The 24,455-nt window shown below is 35.3% G+C and overlaps 1 protein-coding gene across 1 annotated transcript in view; it reads left to right on the forward strand.

Moving 5' to 3' along the window:
* Window positions 1–202: 202 nt before the first annotated feature.
* The window catches only part of LOC148281619 (uncharacterized), a 55,691-nt gene continuing 31,438 nt past the window's right edge, over window positions 203–24,455 (forward strand). The window contains exon 1 of the mRNA XM_088226450.1: window positions 203–1,400. Coding sequence (XP_088082576.1) covers window positions 421–1,400 — 980 coding nt within the window. The 5' untranslated portion in view covers window positions 203–420. The remainder of the gene's footprint in view (window positions 1,401–24,455) is intronic.

Consider the following 24,455-nt stretch of genomic DNA (forward strand, 5'->3'; position numbering starts at 1 on the left):
CGGTTTGTATGTTTTACGTCGTTAGAGTAATGTGAAATTAATGGAGGTATTTATTGTGCATCGGTGACTATTGCAGTTTTATGTAGGTACCTCGTGTACGTAGTAGTACGGCCGAAGGACCAACTGGCTGTGATAATAACTGGTACAGACACTTCAGTCAGGTACCGCCGCGCGATCCTTAGTCCGCTGTTCAGCGTTATTTAGTCGCTGTTTAACCTTTACCGCTGACGGTCGTCATACTCAGTGTGCCGTCCCGCACGCGCCGGCTGTCAAACGCCGCTCTGTCGATGAGTAATCGTCCGTGTGTCAACCAAATCGTGCTCAAACGTTGAAAAAACAGTGAAAACACAGGTCGCTAGTTGGACTCGTATGCTAATCACCTCTCGCCCGGTGTAGGTTCATCGGTCGATTTTTTCCAAGATGCTGAACGAACTCGTGTGCGGGTACAGCGAGGATACGGCGGGCAACCTGATGATGGACTGCATCAGAATACACAACACGTTCTCGGACACGACGATCCTCCCGTCCGCCGAAGACCCCCAGAACCCCCTCGCGGACAACTGGCTGAGCTACGAGCCCTTGCAGATTCCGCAGTTCGAAGTGGACGCCTCCGATGGCAGATTCTTCGCGTACGATCCGGAAGAAAAGAACTTCACCCATTTGCTCTCCTTCCAAGAGCCAGAAGAGAGGCCCGCGGAGTGGTGGACGAAGCTCGTCAGAGAATGGACCGCTATGGATACGAAAACGTGGATTTTGGACACCGCCGCCGAAAAAAAATTGAAGTTACCGCTCATACCGTCCTTCCAGTTTTCTCAAATAACTGGAATAGAGCTCCTCAACATGACCAAGACGGAGTTCTGCGAGAAGATGAACACCGATAGTGCTTCGTACGAATCGAATCTCATCGGTGAAATAATTTACGAGTCTCTTCAAAATCGATTCTTGCAAGAAGTGCTCCCTTCGACGATATCGGAAAAGTTTGATAAGAACGAAAACCCCGCTGTGGATATTTACAATTATTCAGATTACAACAGTTGTAAGTCTGAGGATGAGACGCGGTTATTCGACATGGACAGCAGCAGTTATAACCCCGGGTTGATCGCGTCTTTGAACAATTCCGGTAATGTGGTTTCGTGCGATTCCGACGTTGAGAGCACCGTGTCTTCGGACATCGACCTGAGGTATCAGGACCACATGCAGCAGAGTGGGTCGCGAGGGGAGGCCTCTGCGGCCCCCGCCGTCATCAAGCGGTCCCCGGGTCGGCCGAAGGGAAGCGGGAAGAAGTTGCCGAAGCGGATGAAGAACGTCTCTGTACCGGAGTTCCTCAGGGATCTCCTCCTGGACGCCAGATATTGTCCGAAGATAATCAAATGGGAGAATTATCCCTCAGGACGGTTTAGGTAAGCATTTTCAATTTTGATTTCATATCTAAAACCTACGAAATACCAATTGAATATATTTTTTCAGCATAAAATGCTACATATAAATTAATATTTGCCTAAATCAGCACGCTAAGGAAACTAATAGTGCATACATATTTTTTTGTAAAAAGGCAAAACTATTTCTAACCACTCTAAATTTGTTGAAACAAAGATGAAAAACATTTTTAAGAAGAGAATATAGTCTAAGCATTAACAGGGATTATGACCTGATTTAGTTGGCCATTTTACACACTGTGTAACAACTACCATTCTGTCTATGTCTAAGCATCCACATTTCCTTAACTTTTCCAATGTTGGCGAATGTTATACAGAGTGTAAAGTGGCTACTTAAACCAGCCAATGACAAGTCATAAACCCTGTTAATGCCTAGACTTACATATTTCGCTCTTTTTAAAAATTTATTTATGTGTTCTTTTACAATTTATGTAATACTTTTTTTTACGTTAATGATAATTTTCCCTTACTGGGTTGTTTCGTGTCGAGAGAGACATTTTGTATGATTTTATAATAACTCATTAGATAGGAAATCCAGATTGTCTATAAACATTTGGACATACTCGAAATATTGTTAACTAAACTAAATTTAAATTAATATTTTTCACATCGATTTTGCAAAGAATCGAATCAGGAATCACATGAGTGGTAATCAAACCTGCTAACCATGGATGTAAAACGTGGAACCGACAGATGAAGGATGAAAGCAGAGTAAACAAGATCAACATGCGATCTCTAAGACGATTGTGTGGAAAATCAATGTATGACAGGGATACGAATGATGAAATCAGGCGAGAGTGCAAATCTGAGACAGATTTAATTGAACATGCTAAGAAAGGGTATCTGAGATGATTTGGTCACGTATATCGAATGGATGACGAAGTAATGGTAAAACAGGTATATATGGTGAAAATGAATGGTACGCAGACGACCTATCAGATAAACCAAAATATTAAGTCTGGTCATATCAAAAGCGGGCAGAACCGAAGGGCATGTATGACAAGATGTATTAATGTGGATGAAGCGAGGACTCCATGCCAGAATAGACGTGTGTGGCAGTCCATCCTCTCTGTCTACCCCTACGGGAAAATGGCGTGATTTACGTTATTTTATTTTATTTACGACCAACAGGCATTTTTATATCTGACAAGTAACTTCATTAGGTCTGTAGGAACATAATAAAATTTGAAAGCATTAATAAAAAGGACGAACACGAGTATATTTAAGGGGTGAAATTTAAAAAAAAAAATAAAACCCGGCAACTAAAACTATAATTTATTGAAAATGTGTATAAAGAAAAGATTCGTGAAGATTTTTTTATTTTTTCAATATAAAAACGAAGCATTCGCGTTCTTTTGATTCACTAAAATATTTCGATTTTGGTAGCCAATTTTAATGAATTGTAAATAATTCATTATTTGAAAATGGGAATCAAGTTATGGTAGAGCGGGGTGCGAATCTTGGACCTTTGATACGTGAATCCACGACACTATCCACGGGACCACAACCCGATTCCGCTGTTACGCATTAATAATCAAAAAACTAAACCAGATTCATTAGAGCAAAAAAAAAATATCAGGATTGAATTGAAACCTTTTTTCAAAAAAATAAAATTAACCCTTTAAGCTTTTGGTGTCGATTGCATATTTAGATGCTTTACAACCTCGCTATTTTAATTATCATTGACGTAGGCACAGCACAGAACTCATAATTTATTTAAATAATATGTTAATTTCTAACAACGCTTTTTTTTAATACCGAATTTTTTTTTACAGTAAAATATGTCGGTAACCAACAGAATATGCTAATAAAAAGACGAATTTGTGCAATCGTGTCGTTTTTGGTAATGACACAATTGTTTGTCCAAATTTTTGTAGACAAGGACTGGATTCAACTCCCTGAGGAGCTGTTTATATTAACATATTACAACAGAGATGAAAAACATTTAAGAGAAGGTAATATAGAAGTCTAGGCATCTACAGGGCTTATGACCTGTCAATGGCTCGTTTAAGTGGCCACTTTACACACTGTGTAACATTCACCATTCTGCCTATATTTGAACATCCATATTCCTTCAATTCTTTCATCTGTTGATGTTTGTGAAGTTAAAGAGCTGAAACCTTTATTTATGCGGGTGAGATTCATCTAATTAAATTATTTCACCTACATACTAGGCAACGCCTGAAAATATTATTTTTTCAATTTCTATACTTCTTCATGGACCAGGTAATTTATCAACAATATTTTGAGTTTGTCCAAATTTTTGTAGACAAGGACTGGATTCAACTTCCTGTGGAGCTGTTTTTATTAAAATATTACAAAAGAGATGAAAAACATTTAAGAGAATATAGGCAGAATGGTGAACGTTCAAATACTGGACTGGATTAAACTCCCTAGGGAGCTGTTTATATTAACATATTACAACAGTGAAAAACATTTAAGAGAATATAGGCAGAATGGTGAATTCAAATATAGGCAGAATGGTGAATGTTACACAGTGTGTAAAGTGGCCACTTCAACCAGCCATTGACAGGTCATAAGCCCTGTAGATGCCTAGACTTCCATATTACCTTCTTTTAAATGTTTTTCATCTCTGTTGTAATATGTTGAATAGAACTTAGTTATGTAGAAAGCACCCAATCCTCAATTTTGGAAAATGCGATATTTGTGTTATCTGGCGCAGTAAGGTCAATTTTATATTCTGATGAAAACACTCAGGCCGCTCTTATACAAAAACTGCAATAATCACCTTCTGAAAATAGTGTTGATCACAAAAACTGCATTTCTCAATTCGCAGAAAATACCCACAGCACTAGAGAAACCTTACAATATATTTTTTTACTATGGAAATTATAGTCTTTTAACAAAATCAAGATAAAAGAAAACAATTTTAAATAGTAAGACCAATTACAAATTTCACATTATTTTTTTATTAATCTTCTTTACATGTATAATTCTTCCGCACGTGTGATGTCACTGAACTTCTCCAAAACGCCTTAACCGATTTACGTGCGGTTTTGAGCGAAATGTAGATGTTTGCGCTGCGCGTGTTCGTAGATATTAAAATTTTAAATCTTATATGTAAACAAAAAGTTAGGAGCATAAATATTTTTTTCATCGACCTACCAGGGTTGATACAAAATTGATTATGCAAGGTTGATCACTCGATACAAAAATAAATGAAGGATGTTGTTTTTTTGTGTTTAAAAAAGTTTGTTTTTAAATGTTTACAAACAACATTCGCTTTTTATGGATCGTAATCAGATTCTTTCCTTAAATTCTTTATAACTTCAACCCATTTATTTCTTTTTATTGGATTTTCGGTAGTGCTAAAATAATATTAACTGATGATGTAATAACTTATATTTACATATAAGTTATTAATTTCAAACATACTTGGTACACTTCCACTTATTTATTTATTTAGGAATTCCATCAAGAATTGTCAATAAATAATTTAAATGAAATATTAACTGACATTAAATATATTTTTGAAAATCGCATTCATGAATAAAGTGCACCTCTGTTGGTGAGGAGAGCCAAGTTTGATATTTGCAAAAAGAATTCTATATTTGAAAATGAATTATTCTATGTTTTGGAATTCAACCATAAACAAGTGCCTACTTAAATTCGATATTTGAATACAAATGTTTTTTAGTTTTGGAATACAATCATAAACAAGTACCTAGGTACCTACTTATCAAAAGGCAAGCCAACGTTTCGGCAGGACAACGTCTGTCGGGTCCGCTAGTTCATTATAAATACAGAAGGAGACTGGAAAAATTAAATACAAAAAAAAGATATTAAAAAAATTAAATAAAAAGTACGTAAGAAGACATGTCCCCTCTCTCTCTGCTTCCATGAACATTTATATTTGTATTTATTACTAAAAAAATTCTCAACTAACAATCAGAAGTTATAATGATCTCCTGTACAAAACAATCAAAACTCTACCTGTTCGAGGACTACTGTGGCTTTGCATCATTTTGGAACAATTTCAAAGTAATACATTCAAGTTTCCTCTCAAACATAACCATAATACACGCTTCACGTCTAATGATGGGTTGGTAGTACCAAAAGTATGTAATAAATATGGAAATAGAACTCTCAAATATTTAGTACCTAGAATTTTTAATTTATTACCAAAAGAACTTAAATTTAACTCACATTGTAACAAGAGCAAAATAAGAGAGTGGCTACTCGATCAAGAGTTTATATATGAATAGTAGCTTAGGTGTAAATATTTTATTTTTTCATATATTTTCTTGTATTTAAAAAATAAATTTATATATTATTATTTGTATGAACATGTTTATTCTGATCTTTCCGGCTGTTTATTTTTATATGTTATTCATTGTTTTTATTAATGTAAATAATATTATTAAGTCAGTATAAATATAATCTTCACCAACAAGCTACAAAAAGTGGCTTGGTGGGATTTTAGTTTTAGTAAAAATATAACAAGTGAATTTTTTTTAAATTGTAAAAATGTATAATTATGCTATTAAATCAAATAATTCATTAGATACACGTAGTAGATGTATGTAAAAGTTAAAAATTAAGCAGGAGATAAATTTAAAATGTTTTTAACAGATCTGATAAAATTTTAGTATTTACAGTGTAATATGTCGATGTCGATGTCAATAAAACTGTCATTATAGGCAGTCTGTATACTTCGAAGAGTGCTATTCTTCATATAATTAGTCTGTGAGCACAGAATGACGAGTTCTACGGTCAGGGACTCGATATGAAATACTTTTAACAATTTCTGGGCTATCGATTAGGTTATTAACAATTTTATAGAGAAGGCTTATATCCAACATGATATGAGTTGCGAGATTATGAATCATATGAAAATTAGCGGACTCAGTCCTACTTGAAAACGTAACATTATTTTAAAAATCTAATGGTCTCAGAAAACCGTTTTGAATATGTTCAATACGATTTTTATAAATATTATATTGAGAATTCCATATCCGAGAACCAAACTCTAGGACACTATTTACATACGAATTTATTTTTAAAATGATGTTGTTTAAATTCAGTTATCTTGAATTTATTAAAGTGGGTAAATACAAATTCATTAATTTAAAAATACCTGTAATAAAAAACACGCTTTAAAACAAAATGTCACTTCATACATTCAAAGTTTGAATGAGGTATCATTCAATATTAGATCTGGCTGTTTTCTACAAAATGTACATTTAAGTTTTTGTGATCAGCCAGACTTTACAACTAAGTACCCTTATATAAATATATTTGTATGTTCAATACATTATGACTCATGTTGTTGACACAAAGGCTGTTGTCTGCAAAATTAACATCTTAAGTTGAGTGGTCAGCCAGACTTTAAAAATCATTAAAACTGGTCAAACACATATTTAAATTCTTTTTTGTATCATAAAAAAAACGAATTTACGCATTGTTTATAATTTGTCAAAGTTCAAAACACTCCAATTGTTGTGTAGATTTAATAACTCACTCTTTTCTCAAAAGTGCTATTTTCTCAGTTTTACTTTTCTATGGCTCACTTTATAGCTATAGTTACAAGAGGCGATATTAGCGGTTCACAATGGAATCCAGGCGCCGATCTTTATATGTGGACGCGAATTGTGGAATTCGAAAAACAATAATGAAATCTGGCTTTATGCTCTCAGGCGAATGTTTGGTAAAAATATGCACGATATGCGCCAATGTCGGGATCCGTGCATTATGTAAGTCTGAGATAAGCATTATCGACAAAATCAAGAAAGGCGACATGCAAATAGACTGCAAAAAAACGGTTAAAAAGATTTAAGTCTAACATTGATGGATGCAGAGAACGTAGAAGATCGAAAAATACGTGGCATGATCAAATTCAACAAATACTTGTCAAAAGTTGGAATTATTGGCGCGTGTGCATGATAAGATGTATGAATATACAAAGATACAGTGATATTGTGTCCTATCTTCTCTGCCTACCCCTACAAGGAAACAGCGCTATGTTTTGTTTGCTTTTTTGTTGTTTTTTTATAATATTCCCAAGGAGTTTTGGGAAAAAAAATCATTTAGGGTCAATAACAATATTTACTTATTGATTTATTTACAATTTTATAATACTTTTGATGACTGTGCACTCTTTCCTCTATCGTTCTTGCTCTAACTTTAATGTTTTTTTTCCATGTATTGATATATTAAACACGCCCCTCAATTAATTTTAAAATAAATTAAGTATGAATCTTTCTGGCTGCGATACGATCCCACTTGCTATTTAATGATGCTCACACTTACACACACCTGAACACTTACTCCCACATACACACAAACACACCTATACACTTACTCTCATACAAATACACATAAACACATCCTTTTGTTGTACCACAATTTAATATGTATGATTTTTATTTATACACTTACTCTCATACAAATACACATAAACACATCCTTCTGTTGTATCACAATTTAATATGTATGATTTTTATTTAGAAACTTCGCTGGTCGGTCCTTAAACCGTATCTTTTTCGAGTTATCATATTATTGTCGACTGTTTGTTTCTGTAAAATAAATAAAATAAATAAAATAAATAAAATAAATAAAATAAATAAAATAAATAAAATAAGTAAAATAAGTAAAATAAGTAAAATAAATAAAATAAATAAAATAAATAAAATAAATAAAATAAATAAAATAAATAAAATAAATAAAATAAATAAAATAAATAAAATAAATAAAATAAATAAAATAAATAAAATAAATAAAATAAATCAAATAAATAAAATAAATAAAATAAATAAAATAAATAAAATAAATAAAATAAATAAAATAAATAAAATAAATAAAATAAATAAAATAAATAAAATAAATAAAATAAATAAAATAAATAAAATAAATAAAATAAATAAAATAAATAAAATAAATAAAATAAATAAAATAAATAAAATAAATAAAATAAATAAAATAAATAAAATAAATAAAATAAATAAAATAAATAAAATAAATAAAATAAATAAAATAAATAAAATAAATAAAATAAATAAAATAAATAAAATAAATAAAATAAATTTAAAAAATAAATAAAATAAATAAATAAAATAAATAAAATAAATAAAATAAATAAAATAAATTTAAAAAATAAATAAATAAAATAAATAAAATAAATAAAATAAATAAAATAAATAAAATAAATAAAATAAATAAAATAAATTTAAAAAAATAAATAAATAAAATAAATAAAATTAATAAAATAAATAAAATACATAAAATAAATAAAACACACAAAATATATATATTTTTTTAAATATATAATAATTATAAAAAGATAAATGTGTGGAGTTTTTTTAATTTTGTCAATTTTGGACCCAACTGAGGTACACTCGCCGACCCAAACCAAATCTATTATTTAAGTATCAGTAATTTAATTCAGTATGTTGATAAAACTGCAAACATGTTAAAAAAAACATTTCGTATTTTAAATGCAATACTAATACCTTATTATACTTGAGGTTTGTAAGGGCTTTGAACTTGATTGTTCTACGCAAAACCGCAGTCCGCCAACACTAGATTTCTCGGTATTTATCCGTAAATATTGACTGAGCAAATTATGTCAGTTTTCGTGGGATTTTCATATTTTAAAATATCTTCTTAGTAATATAAAAATGACATACAGCGAACAGCATTATAATACTATTTAAGTACGGTAGACCTACTATACTGCCGTCATAAGAAAGAAGGACGTAACTATAAAAAAAAACGAAAATGAGTTAAATATATATTCGGAATCAGAAAAAAATACGCATCTACTAAAAATACATCAATCTTCTTAAAATAACCACAACTCTATAATTTTCACTAATAAATGAGACTAAACTGCAAAAAGTCTCGAAGATTACTAAATATAAAAGGCTGTTCTGACTTATATAGTTATAATATTATATAACAAAAAAATAAAATATAGTACGAGTATAATGCATTTGCAAAATAGTAAGGAGCATCTAATTCAAAAAAGTGAAAATTAAATTACAATTACCATGGCGAATGCTTTTCTTGACATTTGGCTTGCCAACCGCCGGCTAAATGCAGTAAATAGCATGATAAATAGTAAATAAATACATAAATAAAAATAGCAGTTTGGAATATTTTCCATATTTACACCGGTGAAATTTAAATATCTGATTGCGCAGAACGTATATACGTCGCGAAACGTAAATATTTTAACATTTAATTTTAGGTGTTCATGAATGTTCCAATTGTGATCGCGAATACGATACACAACCATGGTGAGAAATTGTTATCATGTCGCTTATTAGCACGTTGATAGTTATTTGTGATTGAGCTACGTTCACATAATTACTACTCAAAGGTTTTATTACTCTAGGTAGATAGAATAGTAAATGTTACCCAATGCGTAAAGTGACCAATAATAGGACATTAGCTCCAGTGAACGCCTAGACATTCATTTTATCAATAATCTTCCCACTCTCATAATATGTCAACGATAATTTCCAAGAGGGTAGCCGCCTCCGTCGTGTAGTGTTTAAGACACTTGACTCACGCACGGCAGGTTCCGGGTTCGATTTCCGGTGAGAATACAAACAATAATGCGTTAAAGAACGAGGCTCCAAAATTTAAATATTTGGCAAGGCAAATGTGATTTTTTTCTTTAAAAAATAACAACAAATATAGACATTGTATATTTTTGTCTAAAACCTATTGACACCGACAAAATACACAAATTCAAATTTTATGTGAGAGTCAAAATCTTTTAATTTTTTTTTTCTTCGTAGGTACCTAGTCCCTACTTTATTTCAAATAAATTGGCATGTTTTTGTGCAAGGTAGGATCTCAATTTTGCGAACAAAAAAGGTTTGTATGCATGTAAATAACCCTTCCACAACAAAACTATCCCGCCAGTAAGAAAAAATAAAAAACGAAAGGTTTCAGATTAAATTTGTTATTCGCGTCAGACAGGTACGAAATTGACGTCAGAGGGTTGCATTGATCAATTTTATCATTTTGAAACTCATTGACCCCTAACTTTATGGGACTTCAATTTTAAATTATAATCGCTTTGCTGCCTTTTTTACCGTCAAACAAACGAACAACATAATTTATGGATGAAATACATTTTTCAAAAGAAATTCCAAAATCCACTCATATTTGTAAATTGCGAAGTATATCGATCAGTTGTTTATAAAGTCAATGCAATTAGTCTTACGTAAGGCTGAACAGCTTGTCTTTTAGTACAAAATTATGGGATTGCCCAGAACTATTATCTCTCTTCAACTTTAGCGACGTTATAACAATTTATCGCCATGGTTGTTCATCGTATTCGCGATCACAATGCAACATCCGTGAACACTTAATATAAAATGTCAAAATATTAACGTTTCGCGATTATAATCCTGCTGCGCAATCACGTATTTGAATTTTACCGGTGTAAATATGAAGGAATATTCCAAAACTGCTATTTTTATTTATGTATTTACTATTTATCACGCTATTTATTGAATTTTCCGGCGGTTGGCAAGCCAAATGTCAAGAAAAGCAATCGCCATAGTAGTTGTAATTTAATTTTCACTTTTTCGTATTAGATACTCCTTACTATTTTGCAAATGCAATATATTGTATTATTTTTTATAGTAAACGCCGATTTTTTGCCAATGAACGGTTTTTATTTGTGAGGAAAACAAACCGACACGAGCGTTGAATTAGAGATTACACACGCGTTGACTTATGACTGCGATAACTTAAGCGCGTCGAGGAATACATTGTCATATTAAAGTTCATTTGTGATCCAGTGCCAGAAATTGAAGAACATTCAGATTATATTAAAGGTAGGTATCCACTCCATGTACCTATTCCTTTCTCAAATATTTCCCAATAACAAAATTGAATGAAATTCTAATTTCATTTACAGTCCGCCTTTTCGTTAACAAGTAGAGTCATGGAAGATTTTCGGTTTGCTTTTAGTCAATGGACCAATGGGCAGAACTGATCGAGAATAAGCAGAAGATAACTTCTGACGTCACACGCGGAGGTATTTCAGAAATTCAGAACGTAAAAAAAATCATAGCGCAGATAATACGATATATTAAAATTGAAAAAATAAATTGGCCAAGATTAATAGTCTATTATCAAATAATAAATAAAAACCAATAAACTTCATCACTGGACCTTATGAAATATATTAATAATATGAACCTTATATTTTTATGAATGTCTGTTGTTTCGGATTTTCAATAAAATAAAACAAAATTTATGGTAATAAATTTTATTAAATGTTAGCAAATATTATACAATCACTTTCCGAAGCTTTTTAATAATATTTCCATATTATTTAAAAAGTTAAAAGTAAATCCTGATGAAGAGACCGGTACGTCTCGAAACCGGTCAACATAGAAAATTCGGTATGTGGCTTTATACAAATATTCACTTATATTTATTTAAATATTTGACCATAAAGTTAATGCACTATAAATTAATAATACTTTTTTTCGCACAAATGACATTGAATTTAAATGATTCAACGTTGGGATTATTAATTTCTTTAGTGGCTGATATTTTTAAAGGATTTTGAAATCTCAATGATTTAGGGTCCATATCTGATATGCGTTTATAAATTTTATTTGTATTTATTTATGTACCTTTCCTTGAGATAAACCCAAATGTCGACCCTTGTAAAACTTGGAAATCACTTCAAATAAATCACGGTTGTATTTTTATTTCGTTAAACCACAATATTCACAAACCGTTTCTTTTACTGTCCTTATTAATTGCAGAGGCATCGTGTTTGCATCTAGAGATGAGCGTCTAACTTAAAAGTAGCAGTAACATATATACAGTTTCACAAATCAATGATTTCATAAAACTGTTTCTAAAAAACAGTTTAGAGCTGCGCAGCGTAAGCAAAAAACTTTGTTCAAGAAATTGCTGCAACAATTTTGCAAAAAATAATTCAACTGTTATTCACGAAAGAGTTTTAAAGTTTTCATGGGGGGTGATCTAAAACCAGTCAAAAATAAAAAAAGTTTTGACCTATTTTATATTTTTGTAGGGGAGGTGGTTATAATAACTTTTACTATTAACATATTAAAACAGAGATTAAAAACATTTTAGATAATGTAATATAGAAGTCTAGGCATCTACAAGGCTTATGACATGTCATTGGCTGGTTTAAGTGGCCACTTTACACACTGTGTAACATTCACGATTCTGCCAATACATTTTTTTTTTTAGATGTATTTAGACCCCTGTATTTAGTAGCCTTACGTGTCATGTACAAGGCTTAGGTACTCGGAAAAAAACGTTTTTGTTTGTATTGGAAATGGGATGTTCGATCACTGATTTTGGTTTATTACCTTTATGAGTCCAATCGCCATTGTTGCAAAAACAATAGCGCGTGATAACTACTTTTAAATACAGTGTGGATATCTGCCTATATTTAGACACCTACATTCCTTCAATGTTTTTATCTGTTGCTGTGTGTCAAGTTGAAGAGCTGAAACCTTTATTTATGGGTGAGATTCATCTAAATAAATTATTTAATCTACGTACCAGGCAACATGGCTAAATTTCTATATTACCTTCTTAAAAATGTTCTTCATCTCTGTTTTAATACGTTAATATTTGCATCTCTCCAGGGAGTTGAATCCAGCCCTTGTTTACAAAAATTTGTACAAACTCAAAATATTGTTGATAACTGTTACTGTTTAATGTTTTTTTTATTTATTTATTTAGTAGCAGTATAATTTTAAATAAAAAAAAATAACAGTTTTGAAAAAATATATTTCTTTAAATAACAGTTTCAATTGTTAGCTTAACAGTTTTTTTTAATCAATTTAAATATTTTATTTTGTTTTTCCATCTGTCAGATTGTCAAAGAAAACAAAATGGACATTTTGTTAGTGTTGCCAGGGTAGCAATTTTTTTTACGCTACTTTGCCCATATAATGAGTGAACTAATGAAAATTGGACTGACATTATCTTTAAAACATCAAATATTATTTAAAATGACATAAAAATATCCGTTTTATGTAAAATAAATTTGTTATATTTTTTAAGTTTAAAGTTCATTAATTAAATACCTAATTCTTATTAAATAACCCTTAACTTATTTACTTTGTTGTGTCAATCAATGTTTCCGCGACTTTACGCATGCACGGTGAAAAATAGGCAAAGTGGGGGGGTTTTTAGGACACAGTCCGATGTATTTAAATACGATTCTACGCTCCTTCTGGAAAATTCTTAATTCTATGCCAAAAACAAATAAAAATTCGATAATATTAAAAATCAATAAATAAAAAATAACAAAGAAATACAAAAGTTAAGAAAAAAACAAAAAGTTAAAACATTATATAAGATTATGGTGTCTTTTTCTAACAATTAAATTTTAATTTAATACATTTGAATTGATTCAATTGCAACTTCCAAATATTCATTTTTAGTATAAAAACATTTATTATATTGCGAGAGATTGACAAAACTCGATGTTCAAAGACGTTTTTTAATTATGTACATAATGTTAATTGTACATTGGCGGGCTTATTGCCAAATGACAATTTTTTCCAATCAACCAATAAAATAAAAGTTTTATTTTTATAATTCAAGTGAAAACATATTTAAAAGAGAATAACGATTTTAAAAAAAGCTTAAGTTATATAAAAATAGAAATAAACGTGTTTGTATCTTAATTACCTTAAATAAATACTATTACTCAATGGGAAAAAGGAGAACAGAGGAAAGAGGAGTAAATTACCTATTCATCTTAATTGTCTGATACCGCGTAACCTCTAAATAATTCTTCAGTATCCATTTAAACTTTAAAAATTAAGTTTGAGTTATAATAAAAACTTTTTTACTTAGATTTTAATTTTTAAACAACTTCTATTTATGTTTTTTCCTTCTCTTTTTTGTACTTTAATTAATAACCTTACATATAATTACTTTATAATATGGAAACTTCGCTGGTCCATTAGAGTTAAGTCTAACTGTGTAAAATATAAAACTTTGTAACTGTACTGTATATTTCCTAAATAAAAGAAAGTAAATAAAATAAATAAATAAATAGTGTTAAGAATAAATATACATGAAGAATTATAAAATGTATAACTCATGTCGTTTTGTGAATAATAATATGATACAAAAGTCGATGAAACAGTGATTCTTAAAACGTAATTTATGTTTTGTTTGGTGAACTATCGTACTCGGTAAGGAATACTTTTAAATTATTTAGTTTTAATCTCATTTATTAAGAAATAGTGTTTTATTTCAAGACAAGTTATAATAGTCAGACTCAAACAAAGATGCACGGGTACGCTAATGAATTATCCAGTAAGAAAACAGCGTTTCACATGCTATTTTGATTCGCATGCCTATAAAATTAAGCCGAAATCGCGATAATTTTGTATACTGTGGAGTTAGATTATGAATTGTTCGTTGTGCGTGAATCAGAAGATCTACACCGCGTTTGTGTGTGTGTGTGTGGGGATTCCCCACTACACTCTCACTTGGTTGGATATAATATGATTTATATTATTATTGTCGCAGACCGCAAGTCACAGATGTCACGTGACTTTTCGGGATATACGTTGAGTCAGTATACTTATTTCGGTTAATGAACGCAGACATAACGATCTTATCTACACTACACCAAAAACTCTATTTAAAAATATATGTTAAACATAAAAATATAACAGACACTTCCGTAAAAAACAAACGTACAAACCACCGCGCCGTTTCTCTGTAAGGGTAGGCGAGAGGATTGAATACCACATCACTCTATCTTTGCATACAAATCTCGCTTCCTCTACATTTTCTAATGCACGCGCGCCGATTGTTGTTTTTTTGTTATAGTTTTTTTTAGTCTTAAAATAGTGCAAACATAATACATGAATGTTACTTATATCTAATCATTATTTAAACAATATACGCACACTTAAAAAAAATAATTCCATAAACCCAACTCCCAAGTAAATAAGATTACTAACATATGGGCGAAGGTGTATATTTTAAATTCTGTAATGTCCTGCCGGTAAAACAACTTTATGACTACAAATTGATTGTAGATCACTTTGTTGATCCCGAATATAAAAAAGAGTTTCCCACGCTCACAACACTAGATTAAAAACTAAGGGCTCCCTGTTTGTTCCCCGAATTACAAATTACTTCGGAGAGCGAACATTAAATTGCGTTGTTCCAAGGTTGTTCAATGATCTCCCACAAACCATCATTAACATGAAAGATCTTAATGACATGAAAATATAAATAAAATAAATGTAATATAAACCTATAGTCATAAAAAAAAAATTAAAAATGTTTTTTTAAATTTCATGTCCAAGCAGATGAAAGAATTGAAGGAATATAGATTTTAAAATATGGGCAAAATGGTGAATGTTACAAAGTGTATAAAGTGGCCACTTAAACCAGCCATTAACAGGTCATAAGCCCTGTAGATGCCTAGCCTTCTATATTACCTTTTCTTAAATGTTCTTCATCTCTGTTGTAAAATATTAATATAAACATCTCCCCAGGGAGTTGAATCCAGTCCTTGTTTACAAAAATTTGGACAAACTCAAAATATTGTTAAAAAATACTTCCTTGAACATGATTTTTATCCGACTTTTGACAATTATCAAGACGGTATTTTTTTTTTTTTTCCATTATAAACAAAAATTAACAATAAAATAATGTTACCTCACTGGGTTTACCTGTCCCGAGAGCAATTAACATTATACTTTCATTAATATTTTTACATGTGAGAATAAATAAAGGAAACTTAATATACGGAGATACTAAACAAAGTGTTTAACGATCGTCTGTATTTATCTACCGAGCGATTACAAAGTCGGCTCTTTTAAAATTTCGATACGTGCCACTCAGAAAAATAGTAAAATAGTTTCTTATTTCTCTCTCATATTTTTAATAGCATTTGAAGAAAAAAATTGCCAACCTCTGAACATTGAAAATTGAATCTAATCGCAATTTAAGGAAAAAATGCTCGGTGAAACCAAATTTTTGTCACTTTTAATGCGTAGATATGCGTATCGTGGGGTTCTAGACCAGTCTGTACAAACCGATGTATTTACATCAAAACTTTATGATAGGGGGATCGGTAGTGTATCTTCGTAATCGGTTGAGAGAATTTGTCTTCAACTATACCGTTATGGTGAAGATATGGCGTTCCCATCATAATTGCAGCCCAGTAGCTCAATTACAATAACGATCGACGTGCAAATAAGCGCCGTGATAACAATTTCTTACCATGGTTGTTTATCGTATTCGCGAACACAATGCAACATCCGTGAACACCTAATATTAAATTTCAAAATATTTACGTTTCGTGACGTATAATCCTGCAGCGCAATCACATATTTGAATTTAAACTGCTATTTTTATTTATGTATTTATTATTTATCATGCTGTTTATTGGATTTAGCCGGCGGCGGCGGTTGGCAAGCCAAATGTCGGCAGTCGCCATAGTAATTGTAATTTTAATTTTCACTTTTTTGTATTAAATACTCCTTACTTTTTTGCAAATGCAATATATTGTATATTTTTTATCGTAGACGCCGATTTTTTGCTAGTGATCTGTATTTATTTTTACGAGGAAAACAAAAAACAAACCGACACGAGCGTTGACTTAGAGATTACACACGCGTTGACTTATGACTGCGATAGCTTAATTATATGCATTATTGTTCATTGTGATCGCTCAAATGCTAAGCATGTTTTTAAGCACGTCGTTGGTTATTTTTGATTGAGCTACATGACAAAAACAGCTCCGGGTGGATCGAGATAGATATTATTTTTTTATTCAGTGCCATATGCACCATAATATGCGGATTAGAATTAGAAGATGATGACGTTTTATTTTTGTATATTTTTATATATTTTTTTAAAAAGGAATAACCCGCTAAGCCTCTATTTTAAGGCTTGTCAGCAGGTGGGATAGAGGGGATATGGAAGAAGGTAATGAAAAATACACCACAACACCCAGCCAATTGAGAAAAAAATCTTTCTTGGATTTTTTTCTTGCAACTGGCGGGAATCGAACCCGCGACGCCAGTTTCACAGATAGCCGTCTAACCAACTGCGCCACGGCGCCTGTTACCGCACGATTTGCTCGTTTGAAAAAACCAGCATTTTCCAGATAGTATCTCATTCACGATCCTACGTAAGTATTAAATTTATTGTACCGAGTAATATTTATGTTTTTGAAATAAAGGTATTTTAAGTCTCATAAAACTAGCAAACAACACGGGTTATAAATTTAAACCGCTTTTAGCTAAGGTTATAAAAGGAAAATTATTGTGTGATCCAATATATCCCATAAAATATGTCTATCTTGTTCCGACTTGCTTTGACAAGATACATTCGGCCGTAGGTGGATTTTCCCATACGACTGCTGATGGAGACGCCCGTACGATGTATGTGAGGCTGTGTTTTCCTTACAGATTTTGTCATAACCGGTCTGTAGTTTAGCACAATATTATTTTGTGCGTACCAACATACATGTGTTTACCCACTATCACGTTTGTTGACATTAAAGCTGTATAATACGGATCAGAAAACTGACCAGAAAAATATTTTTTTATGCAAAACAATATTTTAATATTATTTATTTATTTATTAATGAAATCATACAGTCTTTATATAAAACAAGGTACAAAAGAACAATTAAAAAAAGTAAGACCGATTACAGATTTCACACTAATGAATGCAGGAGGAGAGGGGAAAAATAATTTAATTCTAAAAAAGTAAAAATAAAAATATTACATAAAAAGTTCATAAAAAGACATTGTAAAGCTACTCTACTTTCCTAAAAAATCACAACCAACAATAAATTATTCGATGCAGGTAGTAGATGTAGGTAAGTATAAATTAAGAGTTGAAATCAAATGTTTAAAATTAAAAGTACAAGTTAAAATTAAAATGAAAAGTTAAAATTAAGAATTAAAATTAAAAAGTTAAAATTGAAAAACAAAATTAAAAATCAAATTAAAAGTTAAAAGTCAAGCAGGAGATAAATTTAAAATGTCTTTAACTGATCTGATTATTAATATTAAAAGCATTACTTTTGTGGTCAAACATTTTCACGACGTCGACGATCTTCACTGTTATGACGTCGAGATTCGTGATAATGTTCTAAACAAAATTCGATGGCTAGGAACAAATTAACATGAATCGTGACGTATATGGGTTTGGCCAAAGAAATGACCGTTTTTGCGGGAATCCAAAATTACAAATTAAAAATATCTTTAATCGGTCGGCCTCGTGGTGTATTGGTCAGCGCATTTGCCTACTACGCGAGAAGTCTTGGGTAAAACAATATTTTAATAAAGATAATGTTTTTAACATTATCTTTGTGGTCAAACATTTTCACGACCTCGACGATCTTCACTGTTATGACGTCGAGATTCGTGATAATGTTCTAAACAAAATTCGATGGCCAGGAACAAATAAACATGAATCGTGACGAGCAAAGGTGTGGCCGAAGAAATGACCGTTTTTGCGGGAATCTAACATTACAAATTAAAAATATTTCTAATCAGTCGGCCTCGTAGTATAATAGTCAGCGCATTTGCCTACCATGTGAGAGGTCTCGGGTTTGATTCCTGACATGGTTGAAATATTAATTTAAAAGGGTGTTTTCACGCTAGAATATTTCATAGTCCCTGCACTGGTACCTGAACCGTAAGAATAATCACGATCGCCTTACCTTCAAGTAACAAAACTGATCGAGATATGCTGCGATTGGTGTACCAATCCAGTACCATGTGCACCATTAGCTGTGGAAAGGGAACGATGATGATTTGTGCTACTAATAATAAGCAAAAATAATTTTTTATAATGGACAGTATTTTATAGACTACTTCAAAAATGTCAAAAAAATCAATATTTCCCTATTGTTTACAGGCCTCGTGGTGTAATGGTCAGCGTATTTTTCTACCACGCAAGAGGTCTCGGGTTCGATTCCCGACATGGTTGATATGAAATATTATTTAAAATAGTGTTTTTACACTTGAATATTTCATAGTCCCTAGACTGGCACCTGAAGCGTAAGACTGATCATCTTACCTTCATGTAACAAAAATGATCAAGATACGCTGCGATTCGTGTACCAATGCAGTGCCCTATGAACCATTAGGTGCGGAAAGGGAATGATGATGATAATGATGATACTTTACAGTCTCCAAAGGAATTTTTGGTTCAATTTTTTGGTCCGTGTAATACAGCCATAGTCGTGTGTTGTGTACATAATATTGTAAATAAATACATATAAATATAATCAAAATATTACATGTGACTTTGTTTGGCCGGTGACGAATTTAGTGACGCACGCATAACGCATAACACGCTAAGTGCATGCGGAGTAATCCATTCAACAAAATATCATAGTTAGATCAGATTTCATTATTTATTTATTGATATACACCTACACGGAACGCAGTGTTTTTTAGCTTAAATATATTGATTTATTTGTAATACTGAAGTACCATTCGAGACTCGCGAGATTCTAGTATCGAAATTCCTAGACCAGGGCCGCGATTATAAACGGTTATTATGTCTTCATCGGTATATAATGAGACGGTATAAACTAATATCGATATTTATGTACGAAAGTGTGTACATTTGAATGAAAATTCAAAGTACTCTCGTCAGTAACCTGTAATTGAACATGTTTCGAAAAAATGTCTACATATTCTATTTTTCATGCAGAAAACTTAATTTTACTTTGTAGATAAAATTGATGATAAATTTTATCTTCCCATCATAATCGAGGCCCAGGGCTCCGATTACAGTGGGAAGTTAACAGAGTTATCTTCGACTGTCTATAATGAAAAATCGACATTTGCGTACGAAAATGAGTATATTTGCATGAACATTTGAAGTATCTTCATCGGCTACCAATTTGAACACATTTAAAAGAAAAAATGTATGCATATTCTGCTTTTCATACAGAAAACTTAATTTTGCTTTATAGATAAAATTCAAGATAAATTTTAACATCCTATTGTAATCCGGGCCCAGGTCCGCGATAACAATAAGAAGTTAAGAACGTCATACCTTCACCATGACGGTATAGTTAAAGATAAGTTCTCCCGAGGGATTATAAAGATACGCTACCGATCCCCCACCTTCAAGTTATGAATAGGTGCATCGGTAAGTACCAAAAACACGCGTACGCCACGGTACACATATCTACGCACTAAAGTAAAGATGACGTCATAGTTAAAGATAAATGGGTAGGTACATCGGTAAGTACCAAAAGGACGCGTACGCCACGGTACACATATCTACGCACTAACATATAGCTTCAATATTACGTCATAGTTGAAGATAAATTCTTCCGAGCGATTACTAAGATACACAACCGTCTTCCTACCTTCAAGTTTTGAGGTAGGTACATCGGTATATACCGACGGGTCTATTACCTCACTTTACACATATACTAGATAAAAGTGTCAACAATTTTGTTCCACCGAGCAATTTTTTTTTATTTTTTTTATTTTTTTTATTTATTAATAAAACATATAAGACATGAATATTGTAACGTACGCGTTACCACGATGAAAGTTTCGCCGGTTCGTCACCCGCGTCTGCCGCAGTCAAGCTTCCCGGCGTAAGTGGGAAGCCGCCCTCCCAGACAGAGCCAAAGACAAAGTCGGAAGGTAGGAGCACAGCTGCGCCGACCGCAAGTCAACCTCAATAGCCCTGAAAAGGACTTTCCACCCGGTCCAAGTGGTGCAGAGAGGCGAAGGCAGTCAGCAGGCAGAGCGGAGCGAAGAGCGAAGTGCAGGAAGGCGAACAGGACGGAGAACGGAATAAAACACGTGTGAACTGTTCAGAGTTAGGAACTCAACTGATTTAATATCTCCAATTGACCGCCTTATAAAGCGGTGCGCGTCGGGCTCCGTGAGTCGGCCATCCCACCCGCGCCGGCTGCCTCGGAGTGGTGGGGGTAATCTTTCCCCGCCACTCGCTACATGCCGCCGGCCGCAGGTGGCGTAAATACGGGCGCTCAATGCCCGTACGGGCCATTTCGTCGGCAGCCGCGACGCGCGCAACATGACATTTACATAATATATTTTTGTACATTTTATTCATTTTAACCTAGCTATTTTTCCCCGGTAATACTGAGGCCAGGCTCGAAAGTGACCATTTTATCTTTATTGAGAGCCCAGCCATCAGTTCTATACATTTACCGGGGATCCTTTCTAATTAATGTATTATTTTAATTTATTCGATTTTACGCGTCCGGAACACTCCCCCCGTGCAGCTAGTCTGTACTATTTTCCTGCTGGGCGCGTTGTTCCTCTTCCTTCATTAGTACGGCGATCTTCACCGCTGGTCTGGTGTAGGTGCCGTTGGTGGTCCGCACCTCGACGACTCGTACTTGTCCGTCAGCTGCTGGTTCTGCACGGGTGACTCTGCCGCGAGGCCAAGAATTCCGCGGCAGATTTGGGTCCATGATGAGCGCGAGGTCCCCGACCTGTATTGGAGGCGCGGGCTCGCGCCATTTCTTCCTGTGCGCCAAGGTGGGAAGGTACTCCTTCAGCCATCGGCGCCAAAACATGTCGGCCATTTTCTGGGCGATCCTCCATTGCTTATGAAGGCAGGCCCCTTCTTCCTTTTTGTTATAATATGCCAGAGTTGGCTGTGTATTGGCTGACCCGAGCAAGAAGTGGTTCGGGGTCAGCGGTGCTTCGTCGTTGGGCTTGGTTGACACATGCGTGAGCGGGTGATTGTTCACGGTGTACTCTGCTTCAGCCAATATGGTTTTGAGGGTCTCCTCTCTTGGAGCCTGCTCGTTGAGGGTTGCGTGGAGGGCTCGTTTTACAGATCTCACGAGTCTTTCCCACGCTCCCCCCATATGAGGTGATGAGGGCGGAATGAATTTCCACTCAATTTTGCGAACTGTAAGTTCGGCGAGCATTCTGGGGTCCGCCAGGAGCTCGTCTACGGCCTGTTTCAGCTCTTTGTCCGCTCCCCTGAAGTTGGTAGCGTTGTCCGAGTATAACGCGTGTGGGCAGCCTCTGCGGGCGGCCATCCTTCTTATGGCCATTATGGCGGAGTCGCTTTCGAGGGACGACGCTAGCTCCAGGTGGATCGCGCGTGTGGTGAGGCAGGTGAACAGTGCCCCATAGCGCTTTTCTTTTCTTCGGCCGTTGGTGATCATCATCGGCCCGAAGAAGTCAAGCCCGCAGTGCGTGAACGGCGGCGTCCTGAAGGCCAGTCGGGCCTCAGGCAGTTGCCCCATCAGCGGGGGTTGGGGCCGGCTGCGCAGCATTTTACACAGCGGGCACCATCGTGTTATCTTCCTCACAGCCCCGCGGAGTCGCAGGATGAGGTAGCTGGCTCTCAGGTCGGCGATCGTCCTCTCGACTCCCGGGTGGCCACCCTTCCGGTGGCTGTGCGTGATCAGCAGCCGGGTGTATGGGCAGGTCCCGTCCATGATAGGCGGCGCGCTGCAGTCCTCTGCGAAGCTCTGTGCCGCTTGGATGCGCGTTCCCATCCGGATGACTCCCTCTTTGTCTAAGAAGGGTGCCGCTGCATGGAGGCGGCTGTGCGGCGGGATAGGCGCCTTTCGTCTCAGGAGCTCCAGCTCTTCTCCGAAAGCCGTCTCCTGGGACCGCTTCAGCAGCATGATTTCTGCGGCCCGTGTTTCTGAGGCGTGAAGTTCAAAGGTCCCCCCTGGGGACGGTAGGGACTCGTGGCGGCGGCATCGTGCGATGAATCGCAGCACCCATGCCGTCGCCCTGACGAGTCGGGTCCACGACGAGAAGCGCTGCACCTGGGGTAGGGCCTCCGTCCGTCTGATGTGGCCCACGAAGTGGCGGGGTTGTTTCCGCTCCAGCGTCTTCTCGTCCGGTTGTTGTAGTAACTTCTTCTCTTTCGGCCAGTCGGCTTCCCCTTTTCTCAGGAAGCCGGGGCCTCCGAACCATAGTCCCGACCTCGCAAGGTCGGGTGGGCCCTTGTCGCGGGTCCCTATGTCGGCTGGGTTGTCCTTGGTGGGGACCCATTTCCAGTCCCGTACGTCTGTGAGCTCGTCAATCTCGCCCAGCCTGTTTGCGACGAACGTGCTGTACCGCAGTGGGTCGGTTCGCAGCCAACACAGGACCGTGCTCGAGTCCGTCCAGAACACGGTTTGGGTGATGAGAGCTCGACTCTCTTTTTTTATGGTGGCGGCCATCCTTGCCGCTAGTAGCGCTGCCTGGAGTTCTAGTCTAGGCACTGACAGAGGCTTTAGGGGGGCCACCTTGCACTTCGCCATTGCGAAACTTGTGGTGTTGGCCCCCACAAAGTATGCCACTGTGCAGCATGCCTGCTCTGACGCGTCGCAGAACACGTGCAGTGTCACGGGTTCTTTCTGCCCTTGCAGCGAGCATCTCGGTATTGTACAGCCGTTCGCTGCCAGCAGGTCGCGCCATTCCAACCACTTTTCGGCGTGGTCCGGTTGCAGCGGTTGGTCCCAACCTGTGTTTGTCCTCCAGATGGCTTGCAGCAATATCTTCGCCCGTATCGTGAGGCACGCAATGAAGCCTACTGGGTCGAAGATACTCATGGCGGCGCTCAACATGCCGCGCTTGGTGGGTCGCTCCGGGATGGCTGCACTTTCGGCTCCGTGCCGAAATATAAATAGGTCGCTCTTGGGATCCCATACGATCCCGAGGACCCGCTCCGTCATTACTTCTTCCCCTATGGTGACTGCTGTATTGGCCCGGTCGTCGGCCTTTACTTCTTCCAGGACATCTGGTTTGTTTGAAGCCCACCCGGTGAGCCGGAACCCGCCATTGCCGAGTACGAGGGTAACATCTCGTACCAGGCTTGCAGCTGTTTCTTCGCTGTCTGTGGCGTCTAGGTAGTCATCCATGTACATATTGTGCTCGATCGCCTCTGCTGCGGCGGGAAATTCTTTCGCGTGTGCTCGTGCGACTGTGTTTCGCACGAATTGCGCGCTGCTGGGTGAGCACTTCGCTCCAAACATCATGGACGCGAAGACAAACGTGTCGGGCTCCTGCCCGTCCTGCGTCCGCC

Source organism: Micrasema longulum, unplaced genomic scaffold, assembly GCF_059751315.1.
Source record: "Micrasema longulum isolate JH-2025_06_02 unplaced genomic scaffold, ASM5975131v1 h1tg000431l, whole genome shotgun sequence".
NCBI classification, from domain to species: domain Eukaryota; kingdom Metazoa; phylum Arthropoda; class Insecta; order Trichoptera; family Brachycentridae; genus Micrasema; species Micrasema longulum.